Source organism: Elgaria multicarinata, chromosome 3 (genome assembly GCF_023053635.1).
Source record: "Elgaria multicarinata webbii isolate HBS135686 ecotype San Diego chromosome 3, rElgMul1.1.pri, whole genome shotgun sequence".
Classification (NCBI taxonomy): domain Eukaryota; kingdom Metazoa; phylum Chordata; class Lepidosauria; order Squamata; family Anguidae; genus Elgaria; species Elgaria multicarinata.
The window spans coordinates 6,072,548-6,098,929 of record NC_086173.1 but is presented as its reverse complement, the minus strand read 5'-3'; the positions used below and the strand labels follow the sequence as shown (position 1 = coordinate 6,098,929).

The 26,382-nt window shown below is 45.3% G+C and overlaps 1 protein-coding gene across 2 annotated transcripts; it reads right to left on the bottom strand.

Annotated features, from left to right (window-relative positions):
* Window positions 1–774: 774 nt before the first annotated feature.
* Window positions 775–16,546, bottom strand: ASB8 (ankyrin repeat and SOCS box containing 8). Of its 2 annotated transcripts, none has more exons than XM_063119183.1 (4): window positions 16,479–16,546; window positions 11,804–11,965; window positions 6,421–6,525; window positions 775–3,814 (listed from the first exon to the last, which is right to left on the bottom strand). In XM_063119183.1, the coding sequence occupies exons 2-4, from the start codon at window positions 11,918–11,920 to the stop codon at window positions 3,185–3,187; spliced, it is 852 nt and encodes a 283-aa protein (XP_062975253.1). In that variant the 5' UTR covers window positions 11,921–11,965; window positions 16,479–16,546; the 3' UTR covers window positions 775–3,184. The 2 variants fall into 2 exon arrangements, with proteins under 2 accessions (XP_062975253.1, XP_062975252.1); XM_063119182.1 differs by having other exon boundaries at window positions 11,804–11,986; window positions 16,499–16,517.
* Window positions 16,547–26,382: the final 9,836 nt, after the last annotated feature.

Below are 26,382 nucleotides of genomic sequence, written 5' to 3'. Positions count from 1 at the left end.
TACTCTCCGTGAGCCACAGCTTTGGCAGATGGGAACAAGTCACGGAAACACATCAGACCTTGACTCTGCCAATAGTTCTGTTACTATCCAAACTGCAAAGGGAGGAAGGGAGTTAAAGACCTCTTTCTCTGGATCTGAGTGAGTGAACAGCAGAACTGATTCAGTAATTCAACTCAAAAATATGCCCCTTTTTGAACTTAAGTTACTGAGTGGGTCTTTTAGATCAACACGCTCCGGTAACTTGAGAGACTATCTACGTGAGGCTGTGAATAAAACTGGTTTGTCAAGAAAGCCACTGACAAAGCAGTGAGAGGGGAAGCATTCACGAAGGCAAGGGCAACGTTTATCCTGGAAGATGGTTGTAGTCCTGTCTGCTCTGTCTTTCATTTGGGGGAATCAAAGGCAGTCATCGACACCCTAGATAGTGGTAGGGGCCTTGAAGCCAGCTGCTTCAGCTAAGAGCACACCATATTCCACACTTCTCCTCTGGCAAATTCCACTCCACATTAGAAGAAAGAATCAACATCAGCTGCTGTACTCACTCCATTGTGTGAACACCAGAAGAAGGACTTTCAGACCAGGGGAGTCTAGGGGTGTGTGGGGAGCTCTGAAAACTCTCTACCGGAGATATTTCAAGAGGCAACAATAGGAAGTCATCAGCACAAACCCCCAAAAGTAAGAATAACCATGTTATAGATTTTGGAATCGGCATGTAGCTTTCACAATGGAAAAAAAAAATCACAATATATATGCTGTCCAGTACACCACCACAAGTTTAATCAACAAACTTTAAATATCCCACACAAGTCATTGGCTCTTCCATAGCAACCAAACTTTTGGGAAAGGGTATTCGGCGCTTACAGCATGATTTGTTCCTCACAAGGTATGGCTTTCTGAATACCCAGCCTGCGCTCAGGCAGGCCCAAACTCATGGGAGAGAAGAGACTGCAGAGTACAGGGTGGGGTGGGGGAGGGACACCACATTGCACTTAATTATCCTTCTATGGGAGGCATGAGTTGCAGGATTCTAAAGTATGGAGCAATGTTGCGAAGTTGCCTGTGCAGGACAGAAAGAAACACATCTCTATAAAAGCTTATAGCAAAGGTGGGCAGAAAGTACATCTCCACATGTTTCAGACTTCAACTCCCAGCATTCCTGACCATTGGCTATGCTGGCAGGGGCTTCTGGGAGCTGAAGTCCAAAACAACTGGAGATTTACCTTCTGCTCACACTTGGTTTATGGCTCTGTTTACATTAAATAGCCTGAGAACACAGAGCCATGGGACACTGATTATTTCACCCACTGATGAGGGCAATTATTCCCATATAGCCCACTTTTCTCCATTGACACTGCCCTCTTTCCCATTCCCACCCCCCCCAATATAGAACTAGTGATCTTAAGAGGATCCCAGAAGCACACACACCCCTTTTCTCAGAAATCATATCCCCACTTCTGAGCCCTGACTTTGGCAGAAGGCAGCTAAGCATCTACACAATATTACCTGGACTATCCTGCACTTGCAAGGGTTCTCATCCAAGGAAGTGATACTCTTTTTGAGTGAAATATGCCTATAATTTTAAAATCCACCGGTTATCAAGAGTTTAAGGAACACTGGGAATAGGGGGATTTAGCAAATTATTCAGGCCCAGGACTGGCTTGGGGAAAATTTGACCTCTTAGGAACCTGCCAGTAAATGCAAGTTTCCATCATAGTCGTAGGGAATGAAACTTTACTTTTGCTTTGATACTAAGGGATTTCTTGCGCCTGGGGTGGGTGGGACACATCTTGCCACTTTCACAGGCCTTTTCAATTCACATTGCTTACTGGAAGTATAAAATTACCACCACCTCTACACACGTGCACACTACTCTTGAAACTTCAGGGGGAAAAGACAGCTATTAGGAAACTGAATGGCGGGGATGCAAATCAAGATTTGGCTGAACATGCTATGAACCACTGTTGCTAGGAGCCCAACCAACAGCACTCTCAAACTGCAAGATATATTAAAGAATACGCTTAGTAAACTTTCAAGCCATTAATAAAATACATAAGATACACAGTGAAGACAGGGAACTAACTTCCTGATCCTTATACATGATACAAAAATCAATACATGTACTTGGATCTGTCTCACTACTAGACTTTATTTTAAAAAGAGATAAAAGAAGGGAGGGAAATATACTATGACACACATGTCTCCAGACACAGCAATACTAACTGGGCTTCCTTTCTATTGGCTTTGCTGGGCTCCTCTCCTTGTAGATAAAGGCTGGATCTATGCATGTGGCAGAATGAGGTGGTGCCATGATGTACCCCTTCAGACTACAGGTTCCTGCCTGCACATTCCAGAATTGGTTTATTACATAAAGAGGGGAATTAGCACAGCAAAGAAATAGCGGCTTCAGAACTTCTCCCCAAGGTGTTTAATTTTCTACTCCGACCATTCTCCACCTGGTAGGAAGTGACGCTGTCCACCACCAGCTCAGGAATCTACCACTTTGTTCTGTGGCAGGTGCAGACCTGGCCCAAGCAACAAGGGCGACCCAGCCTTTTTGAGAGAATTCTTCTCCTGCTACTTTGGCACCTCTGGTTGGGTGGTCAGGAGAAAGATGGAGAAGCGCCCTCGAATCCCTCCAGGAGCGGATTAGCTCAACAGGCTTGTTTGTTCAAATCCATCGTTTAAGCCCCTGAAAAGAATGGCTTACTTCCCAATAGAAAATGAAATGGCAGGACAGGCCTGGTGACTCAAGAGTGTAAAGCTAGAAGGAGAAACGGTGGGTCACTAAAATGCTTTGCTACGTATAATGAAACTAAATCAGCTGTTGTCCTCCCCACCCCCACCCCAAGCCTGTAAAGCAGCTCCAAATATCTGCTGCTGAAGGAGGAGGAGGAGGAGAGCAGGGCTGTCCCTTGAAGCCTCTCAGCCATCACAGATCATAGCCAAGATCTTCCAACCACCGCCATTGAAGAAAGGAAAGAAGGTAATTGCAGCAGACGGAGAATCTAAGGGAAACAACTGGCCAATGCCGGAGCAAGGAGGAGCCCATTGCCTGGGCGGTTACAGACAGACCTGCGAAATTGATTTCGGATCGCTGCTACGGTTAGTGCGAAGTGTCAGGGACAGAGCTGCACAGGAATCAGCCCGCCTGCACTATTAACAGAATCCTACAAAGCGTTCGCTGTCACTTGAGCAACACGTACTCTTTCAGAGACTCTGGCAAAGGCAGCTCCTTCACCGCATCGGGCAGGAACTGCACGCCCAGGCTGCGGCGCACGGCATAGCGCGACAGTGTCTTTAAGGTGCCGGGGGCAGAGCACAGCGTGGTCAGCTTTCCGCAGAGCTGCTGATCCCGCAGGACCTCGCGAGGCATGGCGCCGTTCTTCCGCAATTCAAAGTGTCCAACAGCTCTGTGGAGGAGATCAAAGCAGGCGTCTTCCCTCTCAGTGCCGAGTCCTCTGACCAGCAGAGCAACCAGCCTTGAGATTGGGGTCTGTCCTTTCAGGTTGACCACCCGGACCTCAGCCCCGTACTCCAGAAGGATGCTCACGCTCTCTAGGTTCCCCTTCATCGCCGCCCAGCTCAGAGGGGTGTCGTTGTTGTAATCCAGAGCGTTGACAAAGGCTCCGCTTTCCAAGAGCGTTCGGACGCATTCAGCATTGTTCTTAAAGGCGGCCCAGTGCAGGGGAGTGTCCTTGTTACCATCCAGCGCATTTGGATTTGCCCCGTATTCTAAGAGGATCTCCACGCAGGTCTCATCCTTTTCTGCTGCATAGTGAAGCGCTGTGCGGTTGTACCCGTCAAGGGCGTTGACCTGCAGAAACACAGAAGGGGCTCTGCTGTTTAAAAGGATCGGTCAAAGAAAACTGACCTGAAAGTTCAGCTGAAGAGGACTGGATGGTGGAATCCTTCCATCTCAAGCCTCTATCCGGACTCAGGGCAAAGCCCTTGTCTCAGGTGAATGGGATGAGGAGGATGAGGTTCACAGAATAATTTACTCTGGAACAGATCACAACAATCCTTAAAGAGAGCATGCTGCTGTCTTGCCTCCACATTTTTTTTATTTTTTTTATTTTATTTATTATTGCATTAATATCCCACCTTTTTTCCTCTTAAGGAACCCAAGGCAGCGTACATAATCCTCCTCCTCTCCATTTTATCCTCACAACAACCCTGTGAGGTAGGTTGGGCTGAGACTCTTGTGACTGGCCCAGTGGGTTTCCATGGCCGACTGGGGACTAGAACCCGGATCTCCCGACTCCCAGTCCAGCACTCTAGCTACTACACCACATGATTACAAGCAGAGTACCTCTAGCAGGGGCAAACAACAGGGGGTGGCCGCCTCCGTCTTGCTCTGGCCTGTGACCTTCCCGGAAGCAAGTGATGAACCATTGTTAAAGTTAGACTGGTAGAGCAGATGAATTCTTTTTAAAATCCAGCATAGTTAATTCTTACACTCTATGGGCCCCTACCTCTATAAGGGGACGGAAAACTGTGTGGTTTGACAGTCCCTTGAGAGGCTAAAACTTTAGTATCAGATCATTTCATTTTACAGGAAGCTCTGCCTTGCAGGAAGTCACCGTCTACGTGTGGAGGGCAGCAAAAAAAGTGACGGAAGGCGTGGGATGAGGGCATGTATTCCCAACTCCTCCTCCTCCATTTTACCTTGCAAGATTTAGTACACCTGAATGGGTCTTCAGAAAAATGTAGAATTTGAGCCATAGAGCAAAGTTCTTATCATCTAACCGTAACAATGGCCAGGATCCAGAGAATAGTGCAAGTTCGTCCACCATGCCCAAAGGGACTTGAGGTTCTTGAAACACCACACCTTCCCATTCCACCTCATCCCCTACAAAGGAAAGCCACTTTCGAAACTGAGGGGACTTTCAGAGCAAAACTACACATCATGAAAAGGTGTTTTTTCTCCCCAGATTTTCCATCTATGAGAATATGCCTCTACATAATAATGTAACTTTAATATGGCAATATGTAGTCAACTTTACTGTAGGAATTGTTTCTGTTAGTTTAGTTTATTATAAATTCCCGCTTTGTTCCATTTAAGTTTATTATGCAAGGAACGTCAAAAGTTATAAACAAAGATTTAAACACACGCAGGGTGCATAACTTTCGATGTTCCTTGCATAATAACGTCAAGTTTCCACTTCCCCCTTGATGACATGTAGTTCAAATTACTTTGTAAACTGATGCTCTTATGACAAGCCTTTCTCCTTTTCTGCAAACATGGAGCAGGAACAGTGTAAGGATGTGATGTCATGCAATGACATCAGAATGTAATGACATCAAGACGCAAGATAAAGTTGCACTACACATTATGGAGGTGGAAAAGGGAGATTGAAAGCAGGCTGCTTTCTTCAGCACGAGTGTGTTGTTATGTGTACAGTTCCACCCTCAAAAGCAATTTGTAACATATAATGGGGGCCTGCTGCCCCAAAGGAAAAGATAAACAAGAAACCCTACAGCAAAAGCTTTGGGCACATTTAAAGTAGTCCTTTGGATCTCTGCCATGATACAGAATTATGCCTCACTACAAACTCAAATTAAACACTGGAGACAAATTGGTTTTTTGGTGGTAGAATGGCTAAGGGGTTAGAGCTCTGAATGGCTTTCCTAAAGGCTGTGGGTGTGGGCCACACTTCGGATTATAATTTCCAGGCTCCCCGGATAAAGGTGCACCTGATCCAATGGAGAAGGGGAAGGCATATTCAGTCTGAGATGAAGGGTAGTTACCACTTTGGTACCTCAGCTATACAAAACTCCCAGGTGGGCAACTTGTGGCCGTCCAGATGCTTTGGCCTACAACTCCCATGAACGCTATCCAGCATAGTTAATGGTGAAGGCTGATGGGAGTTGTAGGCCAGAACATCTGGAGACACGTTGCCCGCCTCTGCACTAAGACAAGGAAACTAGATAACTTGAAACAGACACAATTTTTACAAGACAACCTTTCACACTGCAAAAAACAAAGTTCTTTCAGCCTTTGCCAGAGAGCTCACACAGCAGCTATGACAGCCTTCTCCAGCCTGGTTCCCTGCTAGATGTTGGAATATCATCTCCAACATCTAGCATATGTCCTCATCTCCATTGGCCATGCTGGCTGGGTGATGATGGGGGGGTATAGTCTAACAGAGGGAGCTAGAGTGGGGAAAGCTTGGCTGTGAGATAGAGCTGTGAACCCAGATCTCACCTCTGGCAAGAAAAGACTTGATGGCTTCTGAGAAGTCATTCACCCTCAGCCCACCTGCAATATGGGGTGGGGTGGGGATACCGTCCGGCCGTCCTGGGCTGTCGCAAGGATAATGAACATTCGAAGGTGGTCTACAAACCCTGTTGTGATTGCACACGTTGCATTTGGGCAAGTTACCTGGATCAGTTCTTAAATCGCATTCAAGCCCTTCTTACCTCAGCTCCTTTTTCCAACAGGAGCTCAATGCAATCGGCGTCGGCTACCATGCAGGCACAGTGCAGCGGCTTCAGGGTACCATGCATGCAGTTGACATCAGCACCCTGGAAGAACATAGAGGGAAATGAAGGAGATTCATCTATTCCTGACCATCACCAAATAAAACTGCTGTGCAACATACACCTGTCATTTTATAGCAAGAGACGTCAAATCAGGCTGCTCTTTATGATAAACTAAGGGAGACTTAAATGGCATTTTGAAAAGCTAGTTCCTCTCTGTCTCTTCATGTTTATGGCTCTTTATTTAGTCTCTTAACATTCCAGAAGTGGTTCAAAGAAAACAGTAGAGACAACTTGCATCCCATGAGATCTGCCCAGTTTAAGAAAGCTGGGAAAGGAAAGAACTGTTTGTCTTTAAACACTTCTGTGGAGCCCCCAGACAATAGACTTGAACAGAGATTTACGCATTAGGTCTGGGTTTTGGGGGGGGGGGGAAGTACTTCTACTAGCAAGCAGGAATGTTGTATAAGTGCCACTGAACATATGCAGAATGCATTTCCTGTTCCACCAAGCAAGTGCAGCCTCCCTCACCAGCAGAATTAAGGAGAAGGGCTAACATCATACCCTATTAACCTGAGTCCTTGCAGGTCTCTTTCTGAAAAATACACTTTTTTCCTCACTTCCTTCGGCAGGGGCTCACAGAGAAGGACCCCTGTGGATTATCTTAAAGTCCAGGCAGGCACATATGGGAGGAGGCGTTTCTTCAAATAACCTGGCCCCAAACCATTTAGGGCTTTAAATGTTAATACCAGCACTTTGAATCGGGCCTGGACCTGGACTGGCAGCCAATGAAGTTGTAGAAGGACTGGCGTGATATGATCTTAACGTCTTAAGCTCGTAAGAGATGCTCACACGTTATCTTGAAATGTCCTTGGTACCACTCCCATCAGTCCCAGCCAGCATAGCAATTGTTGGGGATTATGGGAGTTGTAGTCCCAAACCAACAGTGGGCATCACACATTGCCTAACCATGCCTCAGAGAGCCATTGGCAGTTGTAGAATAGATAATACCAGGTTAGATGGGGTAAATAGTCTTAAGCTGATACAAGGCAGCTTTTATTACTTGGCCGCCATGTGCGTTGCTTCCTTGTTCCCAGGTGTGCTTTGCGCCTGTAGCCCCTCCCCTATTGGTGATGTGGCTAGGGGGCAGTCCTAAGGACTTGGCTGAGTTTAACTGGTCAGTGTCATTTGAAACTGACCTGGTGTTAAGTTCACTTAAGGATGTTTACCTGAAGTTAGGTGGCGCTGAAGCTATGGGAGGGAAAACAGAGTGTGGAGCGGACAGGGGAGGAAATGGACACCCCAGATGAATTTACACAACACTTTGAGTCAACACATCTTGGGAAGCTCTGATCAGTTGGCTCTAGCTTTTGCCGGAGCTTTCCCCCCTCCCTCAAAGAGAAGTCTTCTGTACATTAAAATGCCTACTTTTTTCAAGACGACTTCCCTCCTCTTTTGCCTCTCCTTCCCTTATATTTCTAGTCTATTAGAGTGTAACAGTCACAGGCCCTATCCTCAGACTGTTAAGATGAAATGCACAGCACTGTGTCCTTGTAAGAACTCCAGGAAGACTATTACCATCTTATAAGATTTGAAAGTAGGGACAAGATGGAAAGTATAATGGATAACACCAAAGACTGTATCAGCTTTCATGGGTCGTTTGGCCACCAGAAGGATTTATCGTATATTTAATGGGTTCTGGCAGACCAAATACCTGGCAATTAATATAGCAAAGCAGCTGGCAGAATCAATCATGCCTAACGTGGAACCCCGTGTCTGTTAAAGAGCTGAGTAATTGGCAACTGAAGCAGTGGTAGCTTTGCCCTTTGCAGCTCAGGAACAGTATTCAAGAAACGTTGGGACTGCCTCCTCTGTAACTGGACTCAACTGCGCAGACTTCAGGCTTCTGGGATCTGCTTGGTTTGTTATTACCCTTCCCCATATAAACATCTCTAAAAATGGGGTGCGTCTTAGGGTTTTCGCCTCTGTTGGTGGCACTGAAATTAGTGTGTGTCTTACAATCGATAGCATCTTACAATCGAAGAAATATGGTAGAACCCAGAGTGCCGTTAACCAGAGCCAAGTGCAAAGCAATGGTGTGGGCAGCTATATGGTAAAAATTAAGCAACAGGGTGCTACTGGGGACATGCTCAGTCCAAGAATTTGTGATCACTACCAGAACCAAGCTCACAAGTCCTCTTACTTAAAAACACACACCCTGGTTTCCCCCAATCATTGTTTTTAAACAACCACATTTGGGGGGTGGGGGGTGGAGGGAACTTTTTCAGTTGTTGCTATTGTTAAGACAATTGGGAATCAAAAAACCTTGCCGATCTACTGCAAATCACACAGAGATCTACCAGTAGATCCTGATCTATCTCCTGCCCACTTCTAAACAACCTTCCTTTATCTCCTTTTTTGATATAGCCAAAATTCACACAGACCTGCTCTCTAAGCCAAATATCTTGTTAGAGAAAGTGGCTGGGGAAATGGTTTCAACGCTCCTCTCAACTTGCCTTTCTGACAAAACTGCTTTCTCCATGGTAAGCTGTCCTTGTTGCACCAACACTCTAGAACAGGGATGGGGAACGTGTGGCTCTCCGAGGTCATGGAGGCTAGGGTGGATGCGAGTTGGTCCAACAACATTTGGAGAGCCACATATTTTCCACACCTGCTCTAGAACCATGCAATTACTTAGATTTATGATTTGGAAGCATCAAGATAGACCAGCAGAGACACTCTGCAGCAAGACAGGAAAATCCCTAATACCCCCAAAATCTGGAGGGTGTATCCCTACATCCAGAATGGGATTACTGTAGAGACTAATACAGAGAAGTAAGGTCAGGGATATGTATGTATCATGCACACCACAGAGCAAAACCATGTTTATTTCATTTCTTACTACTGGTATCAGTATAGTCAGTACATCACATTTGTTTTGGCACGCTTGAGAAAAAACAACAATATACAAGTCAGTTACAAAGTCTCAGTTCAGGAGTTCACCCCTAAAGGCAGCCTAAAAATAAATTTAAATAAAAATAAATAAAATTATAGATGTTGCCTTCTCTCTCTGTGACTCAGAGCAAAACGGATCTAGAAGTGATTCCTTGATTCTCTCCTTTCTCCTCTGAAGGAGCACCAGGAACTATTTCCCAGGTCTGCCATTCCCAAGCACCACCGCGGTGCACTGACAACAGCAGGAGATGGCAATTGGGTGGGGCCGGGCGGGGGCAATGGGAGGAGAGTTAAGGAGAGGGACCGACCTCTGTGACAATTTTGCCTGCAGAAACTGCAGTGTCTTCCAGTTCTCAGCCAATCTTCCCCAGGAAAGCATCAAAACCTAGACCTCTTACATTACACAGCATGCAGAACCGATAGTACTGAGATTATTATCCCATCATATCCTGAAGGCTCAGGCAAGATTGCAATATAGACAAAGCCATTGCTAAATTACCCAGCAATTAAAAAACAAAACAAGATAATAATATCAGGTAAAGCCAGCCAGTTTTCAAAAACTACCTGTGACAGGCTTTACCTGATGCTGTCTCTCTCATCTAGTTGGTTCACACTCCCTATATAATATTCAATTCCACACGACCTATGCTTGCACCCCATTCTCTCACAATTATTATTATTATTATTATTATTTATTTATATAGCACCATCAATGTACATGGTGCTGTACAGAGTAAAACAATAAATAGCAAGACCCTGCCGCATAGGCTTACATTCTAATAAAATCATAATAAAACAATAAGGAGGGGAAGAGAATGCACCAAACAGGCAGTATAGTTGAGAGAACAAATGAACAATATAAAATACTGTAAAAATAAAATACACTTAAAATCTGCCATTTTCTCCTAGCTGATCATTTAACTGGGAACTGTAAAGTGGGAATTCAACCCTAATGGTTATTTTCAATGTCTAGTTATATCTTAAAATGAAAAGCAAGCTGTCCAGAGCTGTCTTCTGAAAAGGCTGAACTCTCCTCTCCTCCATGGAGACCATTAAGATAATATCTGTAACATCTTCAATATTACGCAGATGCAATTATAGCAGCAAAGTAAGATGGGTTGGCAGCCATCTCTGCCACAGAGCAAGTCCATCAATGGGCTTTTCTCAATGTTTGTCAGGTCTTCAGAGTCAATGACATTTGTATTCTGCACTGACACAAAGAAAGAAGAGCTGAAATTCCACCTTCCAGGATCTGGCAAGAAGGCAGAGAGGGAGCCTTACCCAGAGGAATCCCATTCCTTACCCAGAGAGGCCAGGATCCCACGATGCTCCTCCATGACTTCTTTGTGCAGAGTCCTCTGGCACAAGAGGATTATGCCCATGATTCACTTCCCCAATCTCTCCCACCATCAGCACAGGCCACATTAAATCATAGAATCATAGAACAGTAGAGTTGGAAGAGGCCTATAAGGCCATCGAGTCCAACCTCTTGCTCAATGCAGGAATCCACCTTAAAGTATACTTGACAGATGGCTGTCCAGCTGCCTCTTGAATGTCTCATCTACCAGCACACCCACCTTCAAAACCAAATCTAACATAGGCAACTGCAGACTTTGAATAGCAGTGGTGACCACCAAATTGCGTCTGCCTGATTGCTTATATTCTGAAAGATGCAAACATTTAAAGGTTTCTTCTCATTAGCATTAAATGCATTTAGTGGTGGAGGCAAAAGGTAGTCTCTGTGATTGCCTTGTACCAAGTCAAACTGATAGCAGCTCTCCTGGGGTGTTAGGCAGAGGTCTTTTCCTGTTATCCAAGATCTTAACTAGAGATATCCAGGACAGGACTGAACTCATGCAGAGCATGAGCTTCACTACTGAGCAATTGCCTCTTTGAGTTTTACCCTTCAGTTAAGCTGCTCTTGCTTTATAGCAGTCATGAGGATCTAATATGCTTGGTACAGATTAATGCTGGCAACATCAACATATACACAAATTACATCCAATTTCAGAGAGTTTTAACCGCTGGTGCACCCATTTGTGAGGGAGCACAAAATTCACAGAGATGTGAATTAAAAATCCCTAGTTTCCTGAAAGATACAAATTTCCTACGATCCTGGGGGATGAGAAGCAAGTCCACTCATATCACTTAAACTATATTAAAAGTGTCAGGTTAACATATTCTCAGCCTCATTTACCTGTATAAAAAGCCAATCCCAAACATTCTGTCACACTCTAGTAAGACCAAGAAGAGAACCCCCTGCTGCTTAGGGTTGCAGAAAATGCACATCACTCACAGAGCTCTATGAAATTCCAAAAGATAATTTTTCAGAACAAAGCTAAGATTTTTCTACTATCTTCTCACATACCCTCCTGATAAGGTCTTCAACATTGTCATGTGGGAAGGATCGGATGGCTGCTATAGTCCGGATCAGACGCTCCGACAAAGAATATTTACTCTGAATGCTCTGCATGATGTACCACATACTGGAACTCAGTTTCCTTGGGTTGATTCACATGCTCCACGTTGCCTGTAAAACACACACACAAGACTTAAAAGGTTTTAAAATTACAGATTCCCTCCCATAAAGTCCCAACAAGGTACACATAATTACAATTGTAAATAAAGAGACTTGGCAGTATGTTACATTTCACCAACACTAAGACAGAAAAGATGACTAGAAATAATTCAAGAAGGATATGATGAAATTTAAGGGCTGCCTCACCTATCACTGTAATATTGCAGCATCAAGTAATGACTCAAGAGAACCACCACAGATCAAACTCTCCTATCACTCCAAATACAATGCTTTCCAAATGAGCCTGTTCACATATTCAGCTGGGAGCCATCAAGTAATGATGAACCTGCTCCAAGCCTCATATGGAATGGTATTCAAATTAGCAAAAAGAAAAAAGTGCCATAAAAAGTTTATTCTGAGTAAATGACCTGGAACTGCCTTATATGTCTACTCTGGCTGGCAGCAGCTCTCAGGGAGAAGTTATTTCTCCAGGCCACTTACCAGAGACCCTTTTCTTGGAGATGCTGGAGACTGGACCTGAGATCTTCTGCCTGCGCTCCATGTGTTCCAGCACTGTGCTGTAGCCCCTCCCCAATGTAATGCCCAAGGCCTTTCAAGCTATCGCTATTCTTTAGGGGCAACATCTGATCTGATTCTTAGGCAGTTCTAAATTGTTCAGTACATTTTTAACCTATGTTCTTTCTTCTTGTTCTGTTCTTTTAGATTATTCCTGTGGACAGGGTCCTGCAGCTGCTCTCCTAGAGTGGCACTCGATCCTCTTGCCAGTCTTGCCAGGGAACTCTATAGCCAGTGGAAAAAGTCAACTCAATGCAACAGAAAACTCCACAGAGCCCTCCACACAACACGCAACAAGAACTCTCCTCTGCACACAACATGTTCTAACTCCACTGTTGTGTGACTGTGGGCTACTGTGAAGTTGAATAAAATCCATTGTGATGTTTGTTTGACAGTTCCTCTGCCCTCTCTCCTCCCCCAGTCCTCCCGATGGTATCTCAGCTGGTAGCAAACTCTTGTTGCAAGGAGCAACAAGAAAAAAGGGGGAAAGGAGAGAAAAATAAAAATAAATGGGTGTGTGTGTGTTAACAAGAGGAACACAACAGGAAAAAGACAAGGAAAGAAAAAGAAGATCCAGGTACAAAGCTATCTATGATAGAAAGGTCAGGGCTGTACCTTAAAGAGTACAGGCTGGAATTTAGGTAGTATTGATGAGAATTTGCACCGTCCCCAAAATATGGCAGTGAAGCTAACTCAAATAGTGACTTCTGGTCAGTTTCCATAACTATTTTTCTGATGCAAGAAAACCTTTAGCCAGTCGCATCACAACAGAGATCTGTTCAGAACTTATTCTAAGCTATAAGTTCGCGGAGCGCTTAATAGGTTGTCAATAAGGTCCAAATACAATGCTTTAAAAAAAAAGGCACACAAGTCATAAGGTAGCAGAGTATATTTTATATGGAGAACCCACTTGCATTACTGGTCCTTCAGAAGATAAAAACTGAGATCCAATTGCAGGATAAATCTATTTGCCCACAGTTAGTCTTTTATCACCACTTTTAAAAAGATATTTTGCTTCCCTTTCTATCATCCTTCTCTTAATCTCATTCTTATTTTTAAAAGCTTCCAAATTCTAAAATAAAACACCCACAATACCCTGCAAATTTTGAAACTAGAATGAAGTATGCAATTATGCAAGTTATGTAAGTCACCCTGATTTCAATTACCTGCTCCATTTGTGGGGGAGCGGTTATTACTAAATTAGGGTTTACAAATTGCCAGTTTACAAATGGCCCTTAAGGCTACAAAATTATAGTACCTGTGATGCAAGCATTATTTCATTTACACTCACAAAGGGCCTGCAGCAAGGTGACAGAAAGCAGACTTTTTGCAACCCAATGACATGTACAAAACTGTCGGAAGCATTTCTTCCTTTTTGCTCCAACAGGTCAAGTGTAGAATAGAACTACGAAGGATTATATACATAAGAAGGAGGAAACTCATTCAGATTCCTGGAAAGAAATGGCAGGGGAAAGAGTGAGTGAGTACAGTTATTATTACCACCGCCTTCTAATTAGAATGAGATGGAAAAAACTGATAACAGGCTAGTAATTTCCAAATTGTATGCTGTAAGAACTGCAAACAAGCCATTAAAAATTAATTAACAATAAATATGACAAAGTTAGCAGTCTAGTTCCAAAAGAGCTGAATTTCCTACATCTATTTACGTAGGGGCTCCAAAACATATTCCAAGTGAAGGGCACACACAATGCAAGATTGCTTCCCTTTTCTGTCACACATACAAGCACAATATGCATCACTAGTCATTTCATATTGAGGAAAAGAAGGAAAGGGTGTATTCCTCACTACAAGTCATCATTTTGAGTTTGTACTACACAAAATGAGTCTGAATAACCTTATCATAAGCAGACAGGTAGGTCTGTTGATACATCGGAATGTTGTTGTTTTAAAAGTAGGGAAATACTTTTTATTAAAGCTATCTAGAATACCAAAGAGTAATGAGCAAGCATTCAAGTTTTGCAGAATGTTTCTTCAGATTTAACATTCCAGCCTGAAGAACAGTTCTGAGGAATCTGAATGTTCATACTACTCTTTAATGCTTTAATAACATGTTTTTATCCCACTACATGAATGCCAGGATGTTTAAGTTACTAACACTGCTTTGTGAATGGTCACTGACTTACTTTACATACTTTTAAGCACTACTAACCCAGTTGTCACAGGTGACAAGGAATTCCAGGAAAGGAATTCCATAAAAGGGAGCAGACTGGTGGACAAGGATAGAACTCTCCATCCCTCTGCCAGCAGGCTAATAATGCTTTGCATGTGAGTCACTTCTGTGGGCTTATTTGCAAAGTTGCGTTTAAGCTTTAGCATAAAGGTCAGAGTTTTATTTTTATTTTGCATTTTGTTTCCTTCTGACCTCATTGCTTGCATTTCTCTTTCTCTCCAGTGTATAATATACCTGACCACTGAGGATTACACTTCAAGCATCATTAGTTGACGAAAGCTCAATTATGGTATAATTATGTTAGCTTTTAAGGTGCAGCAAGACTCTTGTTTTTAATAAGTGTTGCTCTTCTGTTATTTTTGGATTTTAACATAAACTTCAGGCTTGCTACACACATCCTCAAAGAAACCGATGTTCTACATAACTTTATATACGGGAACATACATTTGTATATCTATAAGCAACAACCTCTCTCTCTCAATAAAACAAAAAAGGATCTTAATGACAAACCAATTTATTCTGGCCTAAGTTTTCACAAACATGATCTGTTTCCTCATTTCTTATGATGTATGCACGTGATGCATCTGTTGAAGCAGACAGTGCCCACAAAAGCTAATGCCTGAATAAACTAGCTAGTCTTTTAAGTTGCCACGTTGTTTTTGCTGCAATAGACTAACACTACCAGCCCCTCTGGAAATCAACACAACAAGACCACAACAAGGCCAGGATTCGACCATTTTTGTCTGTCTCTTCTGCCAAGACTCTCGTTCACGCACTGGTTATCTCTCGGTTGGACTACTGCAACCTCCTTCTCTCTCGCCTCCCCTCATCTCACATCAGTCCGCTGGTCTCTGTCCACCACTCTGCCGCTAAGATCATCTTCCTGGCCCGCCGCTCTGACCATGTCACTCCGCTTCTGAAATCTCTTCATTGGCTTCCAATTCACTCCAGAATCCAATATAAACTTCTCCTGCTGACCTTCAAAGCTCTTCACGGTCTAGCTCCTGCCTATCTCTCCTCTCTCATCTCACACTATTGCCCCGCTCGTGCTCTCCGCTCCTCTGATGCCATGCTTCTCGCCTGCCCAAGGACCTCCACTTCCCTCACTCGGCTTCGTCCTTTTTCCTCTGCTGCCCCTCATGCCTGGAACGCTCTTCCAGAACACTTCAGAACTACCAACTCAATCACAGCTTTTAAAACTCAGCTAAAAACTTTTCTTTTCCCTATAGCTTTTAAACTTTTGAGTTTGTTCTGACTCTATACTGTTTAGCTTCACCCTACCCGGTGCCTGTTTACACTTCCCTGTGCCTGTTTGCATTCTCTTTCCCTCCTTATTGTTTACTACAACTTTATTAGATTGTAAGCCTATGCGGCAGGGTCTTGCTATTTACTGTGTGGTCTGTGCAGCACCATGTACATCGATGGTGCTATATAAATAAATAATAAAATAATAATAAGACTGTGGACGGCAGTTGTGTTGCAGCAAGCGCAAGTTTCGTGCATATGTTAATAAGCATGTCGTGGAAGAGAAAGTTAATCCAGGGACACCGACAAGAGGCGGCATCGCTAGCAGAGGTCATGAAGCAGAGCCTGAGCCAAGCGGGCTACCAAGAAGAAGGTGCCACCTTCGCCCTGTGACCTACGCATGCGCGCCCCCTCCCCAGCGACGCTGCCGCCGCCAGTGTGACAGGTTAGGGCGACCCCGCACTGACAGAGGTCACGGCCTGGCCCTTTACGTCACCACCCCGCTGCACTCACCGACCCAGCGCCCATACGACCCGCGAACCCTCCACCACCAGCGCCACCCGGAAGCTCAACCTCCGCCGGCCGGAAGCGAATGTACAGTCACGGAAGGCTAGAGCGGCCGGCTTCAACAAACAAAAACCAGACATGCGCGCGAAGCTTTCAGCTTCCCACCGCCCCTCCTCCTTCAGCTCACTAGGCCCCGCCCTTTTCACGAGTCTCCTCCAACCATTTCAGAAAATCATAGATAAAGCCCGCCCCTCACGCCTCCGCCTTCCAATCCTGTCGCAGCTCTACAAATAGGCCTGTTCCCCAAACACCTCCTTGGAGCCAAGAGGCTGCCCTATAGATCGGGTCTCTGTCAAAGTCTGGAATCTTAAACATCAGGGGGTGGGCAACTTGTATACCTCCGGGTGTTTTGGCCTACAACTCCCATCAGCCCTAGCCAGCATAGTCAATTATGAGGGATCATGGGAGTTGTAGGCCGAAATATTCTAGAAGGCGACAAGTTGCCCATCCCTGGTAAACATATTTACCAGGAAGAAACCCCCCAGTGGGATTCATTTCCGAGTTAACATTTTTAGGAATAGGAAGTCCAATCAGTCGTAATCTTACTCTTCCTGCGGAGTTCAGGATTGTTAAGAAGTGCATCTAGGGTGACCATATGGAAAGGAGGACAGGGCTCCTGTATCTTTAACAGTTGCAAAGAAAAGGGAATTTTAGCAGATGTTATTTGTATATATGGAGAACCTGGTGAAATTCCCTCTTCATTACAACAGTTAAAGTGCAGGAGCTATACTAGCGTGACCAGATTTAAAAGAGGGCAGGGCACCTGCGGCTTTAACAGTTGTGATGAAGAGCAAATTTCACCAGATTCCCCATATATACAAATGATACCTGCTGAAATTCTCTTTTCTATGCAACTGTTAAAGATACAGGAGCCCTGTCCTCCTTTTCATATGGTCACCCTAAGTGCATCCAGTTAGATGTCATGTAGCTCCTTAAGAGATCTATAAAACAGACATTTGTGTAGCACAATCTTAATTACGTTTATTTAGAAGTCAGACCCAGTGAGTTTATTGGGGCTTACTGTCTAATTAGGATTGCAGCCACAATCTCTAACAAATAATCACAACAAATACACTGGTGGGAACGTGTCATTTTCCTGGTCCTACACAGTCTTATTTTTTTATTTTATTTATTTATTTAAGTATTTTTATGCCGCCATTCAGCCAAAAAAGGCTCTCACGGCTGCTTACAAAAGTATTTCTTGACAGTCCCTGCCCACAGGCTTACAATCTAAAAGACATGACACAAAAGGAAAGGGGATTGGGAGGGAGGAGGAGGAGGGGGAAAAGGAAAGCAAACTCAGGCACTACAATCTTAGTTGCAAAGTTCAGCAGTTACAGGTGACAGCAGAAGGGAGGGGGCTCTCAGCTGGAGCTGGACCCAGGCACGGTGGAGAGGTGCCTGGCTGCTGCTTCCTCCCTCATGGTGGCCTCTGCAGTGACAGTTGGTAGCAGGAGGGAGGGGGCTCTCAGCTGGAGCTGGACCCAGGCACGGTGGAGAGGTGCCTGGCTGCTGCTTCCTCCCTCATGGTGGCCTCTGCAGTGACAGTTGGTAGCAGGAGGGAGGGGGCTCTCAGCTGGAGCTGGACCCAGGCACGGTGGAGAGGTGCCTGGCTGCTGCTTCCACCCTCACTGGTGGCCTCTGCAGAGACAGTTGGTAGCAGGAGGGAGGGGGCTCTCAGCTGGAGCTGGACCCAGGCACGGTGGAGAGGTGCCTGGCTTCTGCTTCCTCCCTCACTGGTGGCCTCTCCAGAGACAGTTGGTAGCAGGAGGGAGGGGGCTCTCAGCTGGAGCTGGACCCAGGCACGGTGGAGAGGTGCCTGGCTGCTGCTTCCTCCCTCACTGGTGGCCTCTGCAGAGACAGTTGGTAGCAGGAGGGAGGGGGCTCTCAGCTGGAGCTGGACCCAGGCACGGTGGAGAGGTGCCTGGCTTCTGCTTCCTCCCTCACTGGTGGCCTCTGCAGAGACAGTTGGTAGCAGGAGGGAGGGGGCTCTCAGCTGGAGCTGGACCCAGGCATGGTGGAGAGGTGCCTGGCTGCTGCTTCCTCCCTCACTGGTGGCCTCTGCAGAGCTTAGCCTCCATGCAGATGTATTTACATGCATGTACACTACTGTTAAATTCCATCCATTCTTTACTCAGAGATTTAACTTGGAGAGATTGGAGGGACACCAGCTCTCATGCAAATGTGTACAGTCTAACAATATTTTTAAAAGGCATAACCCAAAGGCAAAATCTGAGTGGTGATAGAACAGCAACATCTAGTAGAAATTGGGGCTGTTCTTAGATGGGCACGAGGTGAGACCTTTGGTTTTTAACTCACCCCCTGTGTTTATTTGTAACATGATTGATAATTCCCATGGAGATGGAGATGAAAGCTGGCATGCACATTCTGGACAGAATTCTATATGTTTCAAACCTGAACACCAAAGGACTACTCAGAAGTTATTTTGAATGCACATAGAGTGGAGAACAGGATTACATGCATTCAACATAAAGTCTGAGGGCTGCTTCTGAAGCAGCCTTCACACATACAAACTGTACGTACATGTATGCGGAATCAGGGCCACTGCCTACTCAAGGTACCCAGTTGTGTGAATAGAACCACAGCAGGTAGAGCAGGGTTAGAGGGTGGGATCTGCTCCCCTCTCCTGTTACATGTCTGCTTCCCTCTCCCCCTACATCTCAAACCCCATAGAATCATAGAATCATAGAATAGCAGAGTTGGAAGGGGCCTACAAGGCCATCGAGTCCAACCCCCTGCTCAATGCAGGAATCCACCCTAAAGCATCCCTGACAGATGGTTGTCCAGCTGCCTCTTGAATGCCTCTAGTGTGGGAGAGCCCACAACCTCCCTAGGTAGCTGATTCCACTGTCGCACTTCTCTAACAGTCAGGAAGTTTTTCCTGATGTCCAGCCGGAATCTGGCTTCCTTTAACTTGAGCCCGTTATTCCGTGTCCTGCACTCTGGGAGAATCGAGAAGAGATCCTGGCCCTCCTCTGTGTGACAACCTTTTAAGTATTTGAAGAGTGCTATCATGTCGCCCCTCAATCTTCTCTTCTCCAGGCTAAACATGCCCAGTTCTTTCAGTCTCTCTTCATAGGGCTTTGTTTCCAGACCCCTGATCATCCTGGTTGCCTCCTCTAAACACACTCCAGCTTGTCTGCGTCCTTCTTGAATTGTGGAGCCCAGAACTGGACGCAATACTCTAGATGAGGCCTAACCAGGGCCGAATAGAGAGGAACCAGTACCTCACGTGATTTGGAAGCTATACTTCCAAACTATACTTCTATTAATGCAGCCCAAAATAGCATTTGCCTTTCTTGCAGCCATGCCCAGTTTGAATCTCCTTTGAGTATTGAGTGGTCACAATGAAACTTGATATGTACTTTTATGGACCCATTCTCTATTTGAAGTTCAAACTTTAGCTCAATCCCCCTCAACACTTTTTCATGGTGGGGTGGGATTGGAAGGAGAAAAAAGGATGTATATTATAATACAATATCTGAGGCAAGGCAGCTTGCTTTCTAGTAAGAACATAAGGGCCCCTTTAGCCAGTGTCGTGTTTCCCACAGTGGCCAACCAGATGCCTTCCAGGAGGTCCAGAAGCAGGGCTTGAAGGCAATAGTGTTCTCCTGCTGCTGTTGTTTCCCCCCAAGAAATTTTATTTTGAAACAAAGCTTAAAAAAAAAGTCATAAAAAAAGAACATACCTCTAACAAGATCACAAAGAAATAAAGAAACTCATTAATTACAATTTTTACTCTTATCACAATACGCTTGTGAAACAGCTACAATAAAATAGACTAAGTAGATGTCCATTAATGAAAGAATGAAAGCGCAAGTTCCATTTAGCGGTCATAGTAAACTGGCACCATTGGAGCGGACAGAACAATGGGAGCAAGGCTCCACTAGGAAGATAAATCTTTATGCCTGGATGAGGGATACCTTGTGGAGCGGCATGTAAACAAAGCAAGCGCATCACAGAGGAAGATGTCACTGGCTGATTCCGATCTCTGAACAAAGGACAACCTTTCCCTTCAACCCGGGCCCGCTTCTCAAAACCAACTGGCGGTGAGCGGAGCCAGCCGCTCCAAAGGGTAGCGACAGGATGAAAGGAGCCGCGGACGCAGCCAGAGCCGTCGCCTCGTAGAGATTCCCAAACAATACAGCTGGGCTTGGGGTGGGATTGGACAGGAAAGGGGCCTTCCTGTTCCCGGCACCCCCTTAACGTTGGTGGCGCCGCTAAGCGAAACCTGGCTTTAGATTTCACCACCACCACCCCGCAATAGAGACACTCATCTCCCGGTGCAAGCAGCGCGCACATGAGATCCTGGCAGCCAAGCAGCGGTGAGTAGTGCAAGATGGGGAGGCGTGGAGTAGGAGGATTTGCTAGGGGGGAAGAGGACAAAAAGCAGATGAAAAGAAGCCCCCCCCCCCAGGTTCCGGACTTTGCCTGCTGCTAAAGAGGGATCCATCCTGGGCTTCATCACACCAGGGTTATACTGTGAAATCACTGCGAAGTGCGTGCAAAGGACTCCGAAGTTTTCCATTTTATTATCTGCTTTGACTGTGAAGTACTCCCATGCATCCTGCTTTTATTGTGATATAAAGCCAAAAGACCCTCCTATTTTGATACCCCTTTAAGAGCGTATCTCTCCGGTGCCACCACATCAAATCAACCAGGGATTCCTCTCCCGCTACTTCACGGTCCCGAAGAAGGATGACGGTCTTCGACCTATCATGGATCTAAGAAATCTAAACAACTATATCAGCCCCAAGAAATTCCGTATGACAACGGTTTCCTCGGTACTCCAACTCCTTTACGAAGGTCTTTGGTTCGCGGTGGTAGATTTGAGGGATGCTTACTTCCATATAGCGATCAGGAAGTCACACCAAACTTACCTACGATTTGCCATTGGAACTCAACAATTCCAATTCACCGTCCTGCCTTTCGGACTCTCGACGGCGCCGAGGGTCTTCACGAAGACGATGGCAGTCGTCTGCGCCCACCTACGACAAAGACAAATCTTCATCTACCCGTATCTAGACGACTGGCTGCTGGTAGCGGAGAGCAGTCCCACGTTACAAGACAACATATCCACGACCCTCAATTTATTGAGCTCGTTAGGCCTCTGGGTCAACAAGGAAAAATCCATCCTAACCCCCCCAAAGGAAAATAGACTTTATAGGGGTGACCTTATCGTCCCTGGATGGCAAAGCTTTCCTTCCCGTGGCCAGAGCAAAGACGCTTCACGACCTCATCGTCGATATCGAGAAGCGAGTAAGACACTCAGCCTGGACAATTCAAAGGCTACTGGGCTTGATGGCAGCCACTACGGCGGTCATCACGTTTGCGAGGCTTCGCATGAGAGTTTTACAAGGATGGTTCCTGAGAACGTTCGACCTTCGCCGCAACGCTCACAGAACCTTTCTTTCCATCCCGAGACAAGTACGAGCATCTCTGAAATGGTGGCGCTCGATGGGAAACTTGTTACAAGGCGTCCCATTTCAACGGCCGTCGCCCTCGGTAACGATCGCTACCGATGCCTCCATGGATGGGTGGGGAGCCCATTGCAACAACCTTACTGCACAAGGGCGATGGCCCCCCTCGTTGAAGGAAGAGCATATCAACCATCTGGAACTGTTGGCAGTGGAGAATGCGATAAAGGCTTTTGCCCAGATCATCGAGGGCCGAAATGTCCTAATTGCCACGGACAACACCACGGTAGTCTGTTACATCAACAGACAGGGTGGAACCAGGTCGTACCCGTTGACTCGATCTGCAACCAGAATATGGAATTGGTGTATAAAGAGGGATACTTACCTTGTGGCGGTTCATGTCGCAGGAAAGGACAATGTCATCGCAGACTCACTCAGCAGGTCCTTCCACACCGACCACGAGTGGGAGCTCGATGTCGATACCAGAGAACACCTCTTTCGATCCTGGGGATTTCCAGCCGTCGATGTCTTCGCCACCGAGGGAAACGCAGTCTGCTCCAGGTTCTGCAGCAGAGCTGGAAAAGGAGAAAACTCACTAGGAGACGCTTTCACAAGAACGTGGAAAGGAGATCCCCTATACATCTTTCCTCCATTCCCTCTCTTAACAAGAGTCCTAGCAAAGATCAGGATGGACAATTCAGACTGCATCCTGATAACGCCATGGTGGCCAAGACAGGACTGGTTTCCACATGCTCTTCAACTATCGGGACACAACTATGTCAGGCTTCCGTCGATACCGAAACTCTTGTCTCGACACCAGGGCAAGGTTCGGCATCCAGACTTATCGACACTGAAAATGACGGCGTGGAGGATAATTCCAACGCCTCCCTCGGTACCGTAAATATAACAGTTGATCCAATACTGTTGGCATCGAGGAAGCCATCGACAAGGAAATCTTATGCTAGGAAGTGGCAAAGATTCCTGACATTTGCTTCACAGAACAATCAAACAGCAAACTCATGCCCTATTTCTACAATACTGGAATACTTATTGTCACTTTACCGACAAGGTCTAAGACTGTCTTCGATCAGGGTTCACCTAGCTTCAATAGCAGCGTTTCATGACGGTGTCGAGGGATACTCGCCCTTCTCACACACCCTCTCGAAAACATTCTTAAAGGGGTTGAAGAATACGATACCGACCGTTAAAAACGTTGTACCATCATGGAGCTTATCTGTGGTCTTACAGTCTCTGACTGCTAAACCCTTTGAACCTATGGCTACAACTGACCTGAGGCAACTGACCTGTCTTTCAAGACAGTTTTCTTGATAGCCATCACTTCGGCGAGACGTGCAAGCGAGCTTAGAGCTCTCAGAATTGATCCACCTTTTACAGAGCTTCATAGGGACAAAGTCGTTTTGCGCACTGACCCTTCATTTCTACCTAAGGTGGTATCGAATTTTCATGTCTCCCAGGACATTATTCTCCCAGCGTTCTTCCCGAACCCAACGACGGCAATCGAGGCATTGCTTCATACACTCGATGTAAGGAGGGCTCTCGCCTTTTACAAAGCTAGGACTGAAAGTTTTAGGAAAACTAAGCAGTTATTTGTTTGCTACGGAGAGCCATCTAAAGGTTTGTCTGTCTCATGCCAGAGACTATCAAAGTGGATTGTAGAGACAATTAATCTTGCCTACTCCCTATCGAAATTAGAACGGCAACAGTCAGTTAAAGCTCACTCCACTAGAGCTGTAGCGACGTCTGTTGCATTCAGCAGAGGAGTCTCTCTGACAGATGTCTGCAAGGCCGCAACATGGTCTACTCCGTCCACGTTTATCAGGCACTACAGTGTGGACACTCGAAACCGTCAGGACTGCACCTTCGGGAGAGCTGTGCTCTCGGAAGTCCTGAGATGACAACTAACCTAAGGAGCTCTGAGGCGGGGACGTGATGCACCAACCCACCTCCAAGGTATGACAGCTTGCTACTCGCCCATATGTGTGATGCATAGAGACCACGATGAAGAAATGCAGGTTGCTTACCTGTAACTGTAGTTCTTCGAGTGGTCATCTATGCATTCACACAACCCACCCACCAACCCCGCTTGGTGGCATATGTTATTCTTTATTAAGAGCACTGTATATATGTGTTTGATTTATTACATTCATGTTTATGGGAGCACGATGTCGGACTCCTATGAACTGAGGTAAGGGCGGGAACCCACGGTACATGCGCAGTGGCGTGGGGGAGGGGTTCCCGCCCAAAGGCGTTTCGCTTAGCTATTGGAGGTTCCGATCTAGGTCTCAGCGCAGGCGCAGAGCCCATATGTGTGAATGCATAGATGACCACTCGAAGAACTACAGTTACAGGGTTTCAATCTCGTGTGCTTCTTCTTGCTGTTGCAGTTCCACCGTTCGGTCTAAGAACTCCTCGTCTTCTCTTATTCTTTGGAGGGTGGACACTCGCCGCTCAAGTCCTCTCACTTTTTCTTCCAAAAGTGCCACCAGCTTGCACTTGTTGCAGGCATACGCCGTGTTGAGCTCAGGCAGAAACACGAACATTGCACACCCTTTGCAGGTCACCACCTCTAGGGACTCCTTTCCATCCATATTGTCTATTTCTGCTTTGTTTTTTCCTTTCTAATTATAGTGGAATTGCCTTTGCTTTGTCCTCTCCTCTCTGAAGGTACACAACTATATGAGTATGTCTTAAGGGAAAATAAGATTTTTTGGGTGGGTTTGTGTGTGTGTGTGTGTGTGTGTGTGTGTGGTTTTGTGGGGGGGGGTTCTCTTTATGTTTTTCTTTTTCCCCCTTCTTTTTTTTCTTAGAGGCAGGGGAGGTCACCCCCTTGATCTCCCCTGCCGAACTCCCCGTCAAACTCCTGTTTGCTCTTCTTGTTCGCTCGCTCTCTGGGAACTGGCTAACTTTCCTAGCTTCTACTTGAGCTGGGCCAGCTGCTTTTCCCCGCTTCTGCTCAGCTCCAAGTCAGGAAACAGAATGTTTCTGTCTAAACATGCGTAGGATTGCACCCTTTCTATGTTTATGCTTGATTAGGGTTTATATTTTTTGAAAATGTTTGTAAATCACTTTGGTTGGCTTCAGAAAGGCAGTATAGGTATGCAATCAATGAATTAGTATAAAACTAATGCAAAGATGTACTTACTTATATTCTGCTTAGGGCCTTTTTGAATCAGTTTATATTGCAACAATTATTACTCATTTAATGTAGGGGCCTATTAAACTATCCTACAGCCTCTCAGATGCTGTCTAGGGGTAATAGGATCATGAGTGAATGAAAATTAATAGGCCATGAGTGAATGAAAAATAATTAAAGTGGAAAGTCTGAAAACCTTCGGAATGGTCTTCTGCTGTCTCATGAAAGCCCAAGCCCTCTTCTGTAGCCCCTTAGGAATAAGGGCAAATCCCAACAGAGCTACTCTTTCCATCCATAACAATGTTGGACACTTTCCTTTCTATTTCCTTGTCTTGCTCATAGCTAGACATTTCGTTGTAGGGCAGATGGTTACACTGGGCATGTGTGCGTATCACAAGTCAGTGTAAGACAGGTAAATAATCCACCCCCAAAACCTCTAAATACAAACAGTTGAACAGATTTCTATGAAAGCTATTTATTTATTAAATGACTTTACTAAAATAAGATGGCATTATGAAAAATACAAATACTGGAAGACAGGAGCAAGGTTGCTTATGGGTCACTCTGCTTATTGTCTGCATGTTTACCTGCACATCTCTGTAAGTAAAGCTGGGATGTCGGGAACATGTTGTTAGAAATATTGATGCTGCGTTATGCATAGTCTGATTCTAGATAGAGCAACATTCTACCAGTACGAAGTGAGAGGGGGATTTTTGCTCTATTCCATTGCGGTTGTAAAAAGGCAGTTAACTGAGCTTCTCTCTGTCATCTGTATTAAGAAAAGGACAGGCTGGTTTTTGTAGTCTCTCTTGTTATTTGGTGATGTATTCTTTACTACTTTCTTCAAGTTCATCATAAAGAAATAGTTTAATATACAACATCTGGTCAAGCATTCTGTTGCTACTAGCTTTCTCTCTACTAAATAAAAGTGATAAATCTCCCACAAAACGTGAAGAGATATGTCACATATAACTCCTAACAGAACTATTGTTTTTAAATGGATACTGCTGTTTTTATGTTTCTGATGGTTTTTAAATTTTGTATACTTTTTAACGTTTACTGTTTTTAATTTTTGTAAACCGCCCAGAGAGCTTTGGCTATGGGCGGTATATAAATGTGTGTGTGAGAGAGAGAGTGTTTCCAATAGTTGTGGCCCTCCAGATGTTGCACTGCAACTCCCATCATACCTCACCATTGGCTAGTTACAGTCCCTGGGCTAAAAGCTTATACTTTGTTAAAAAAATCCCCTTAAAAGAAA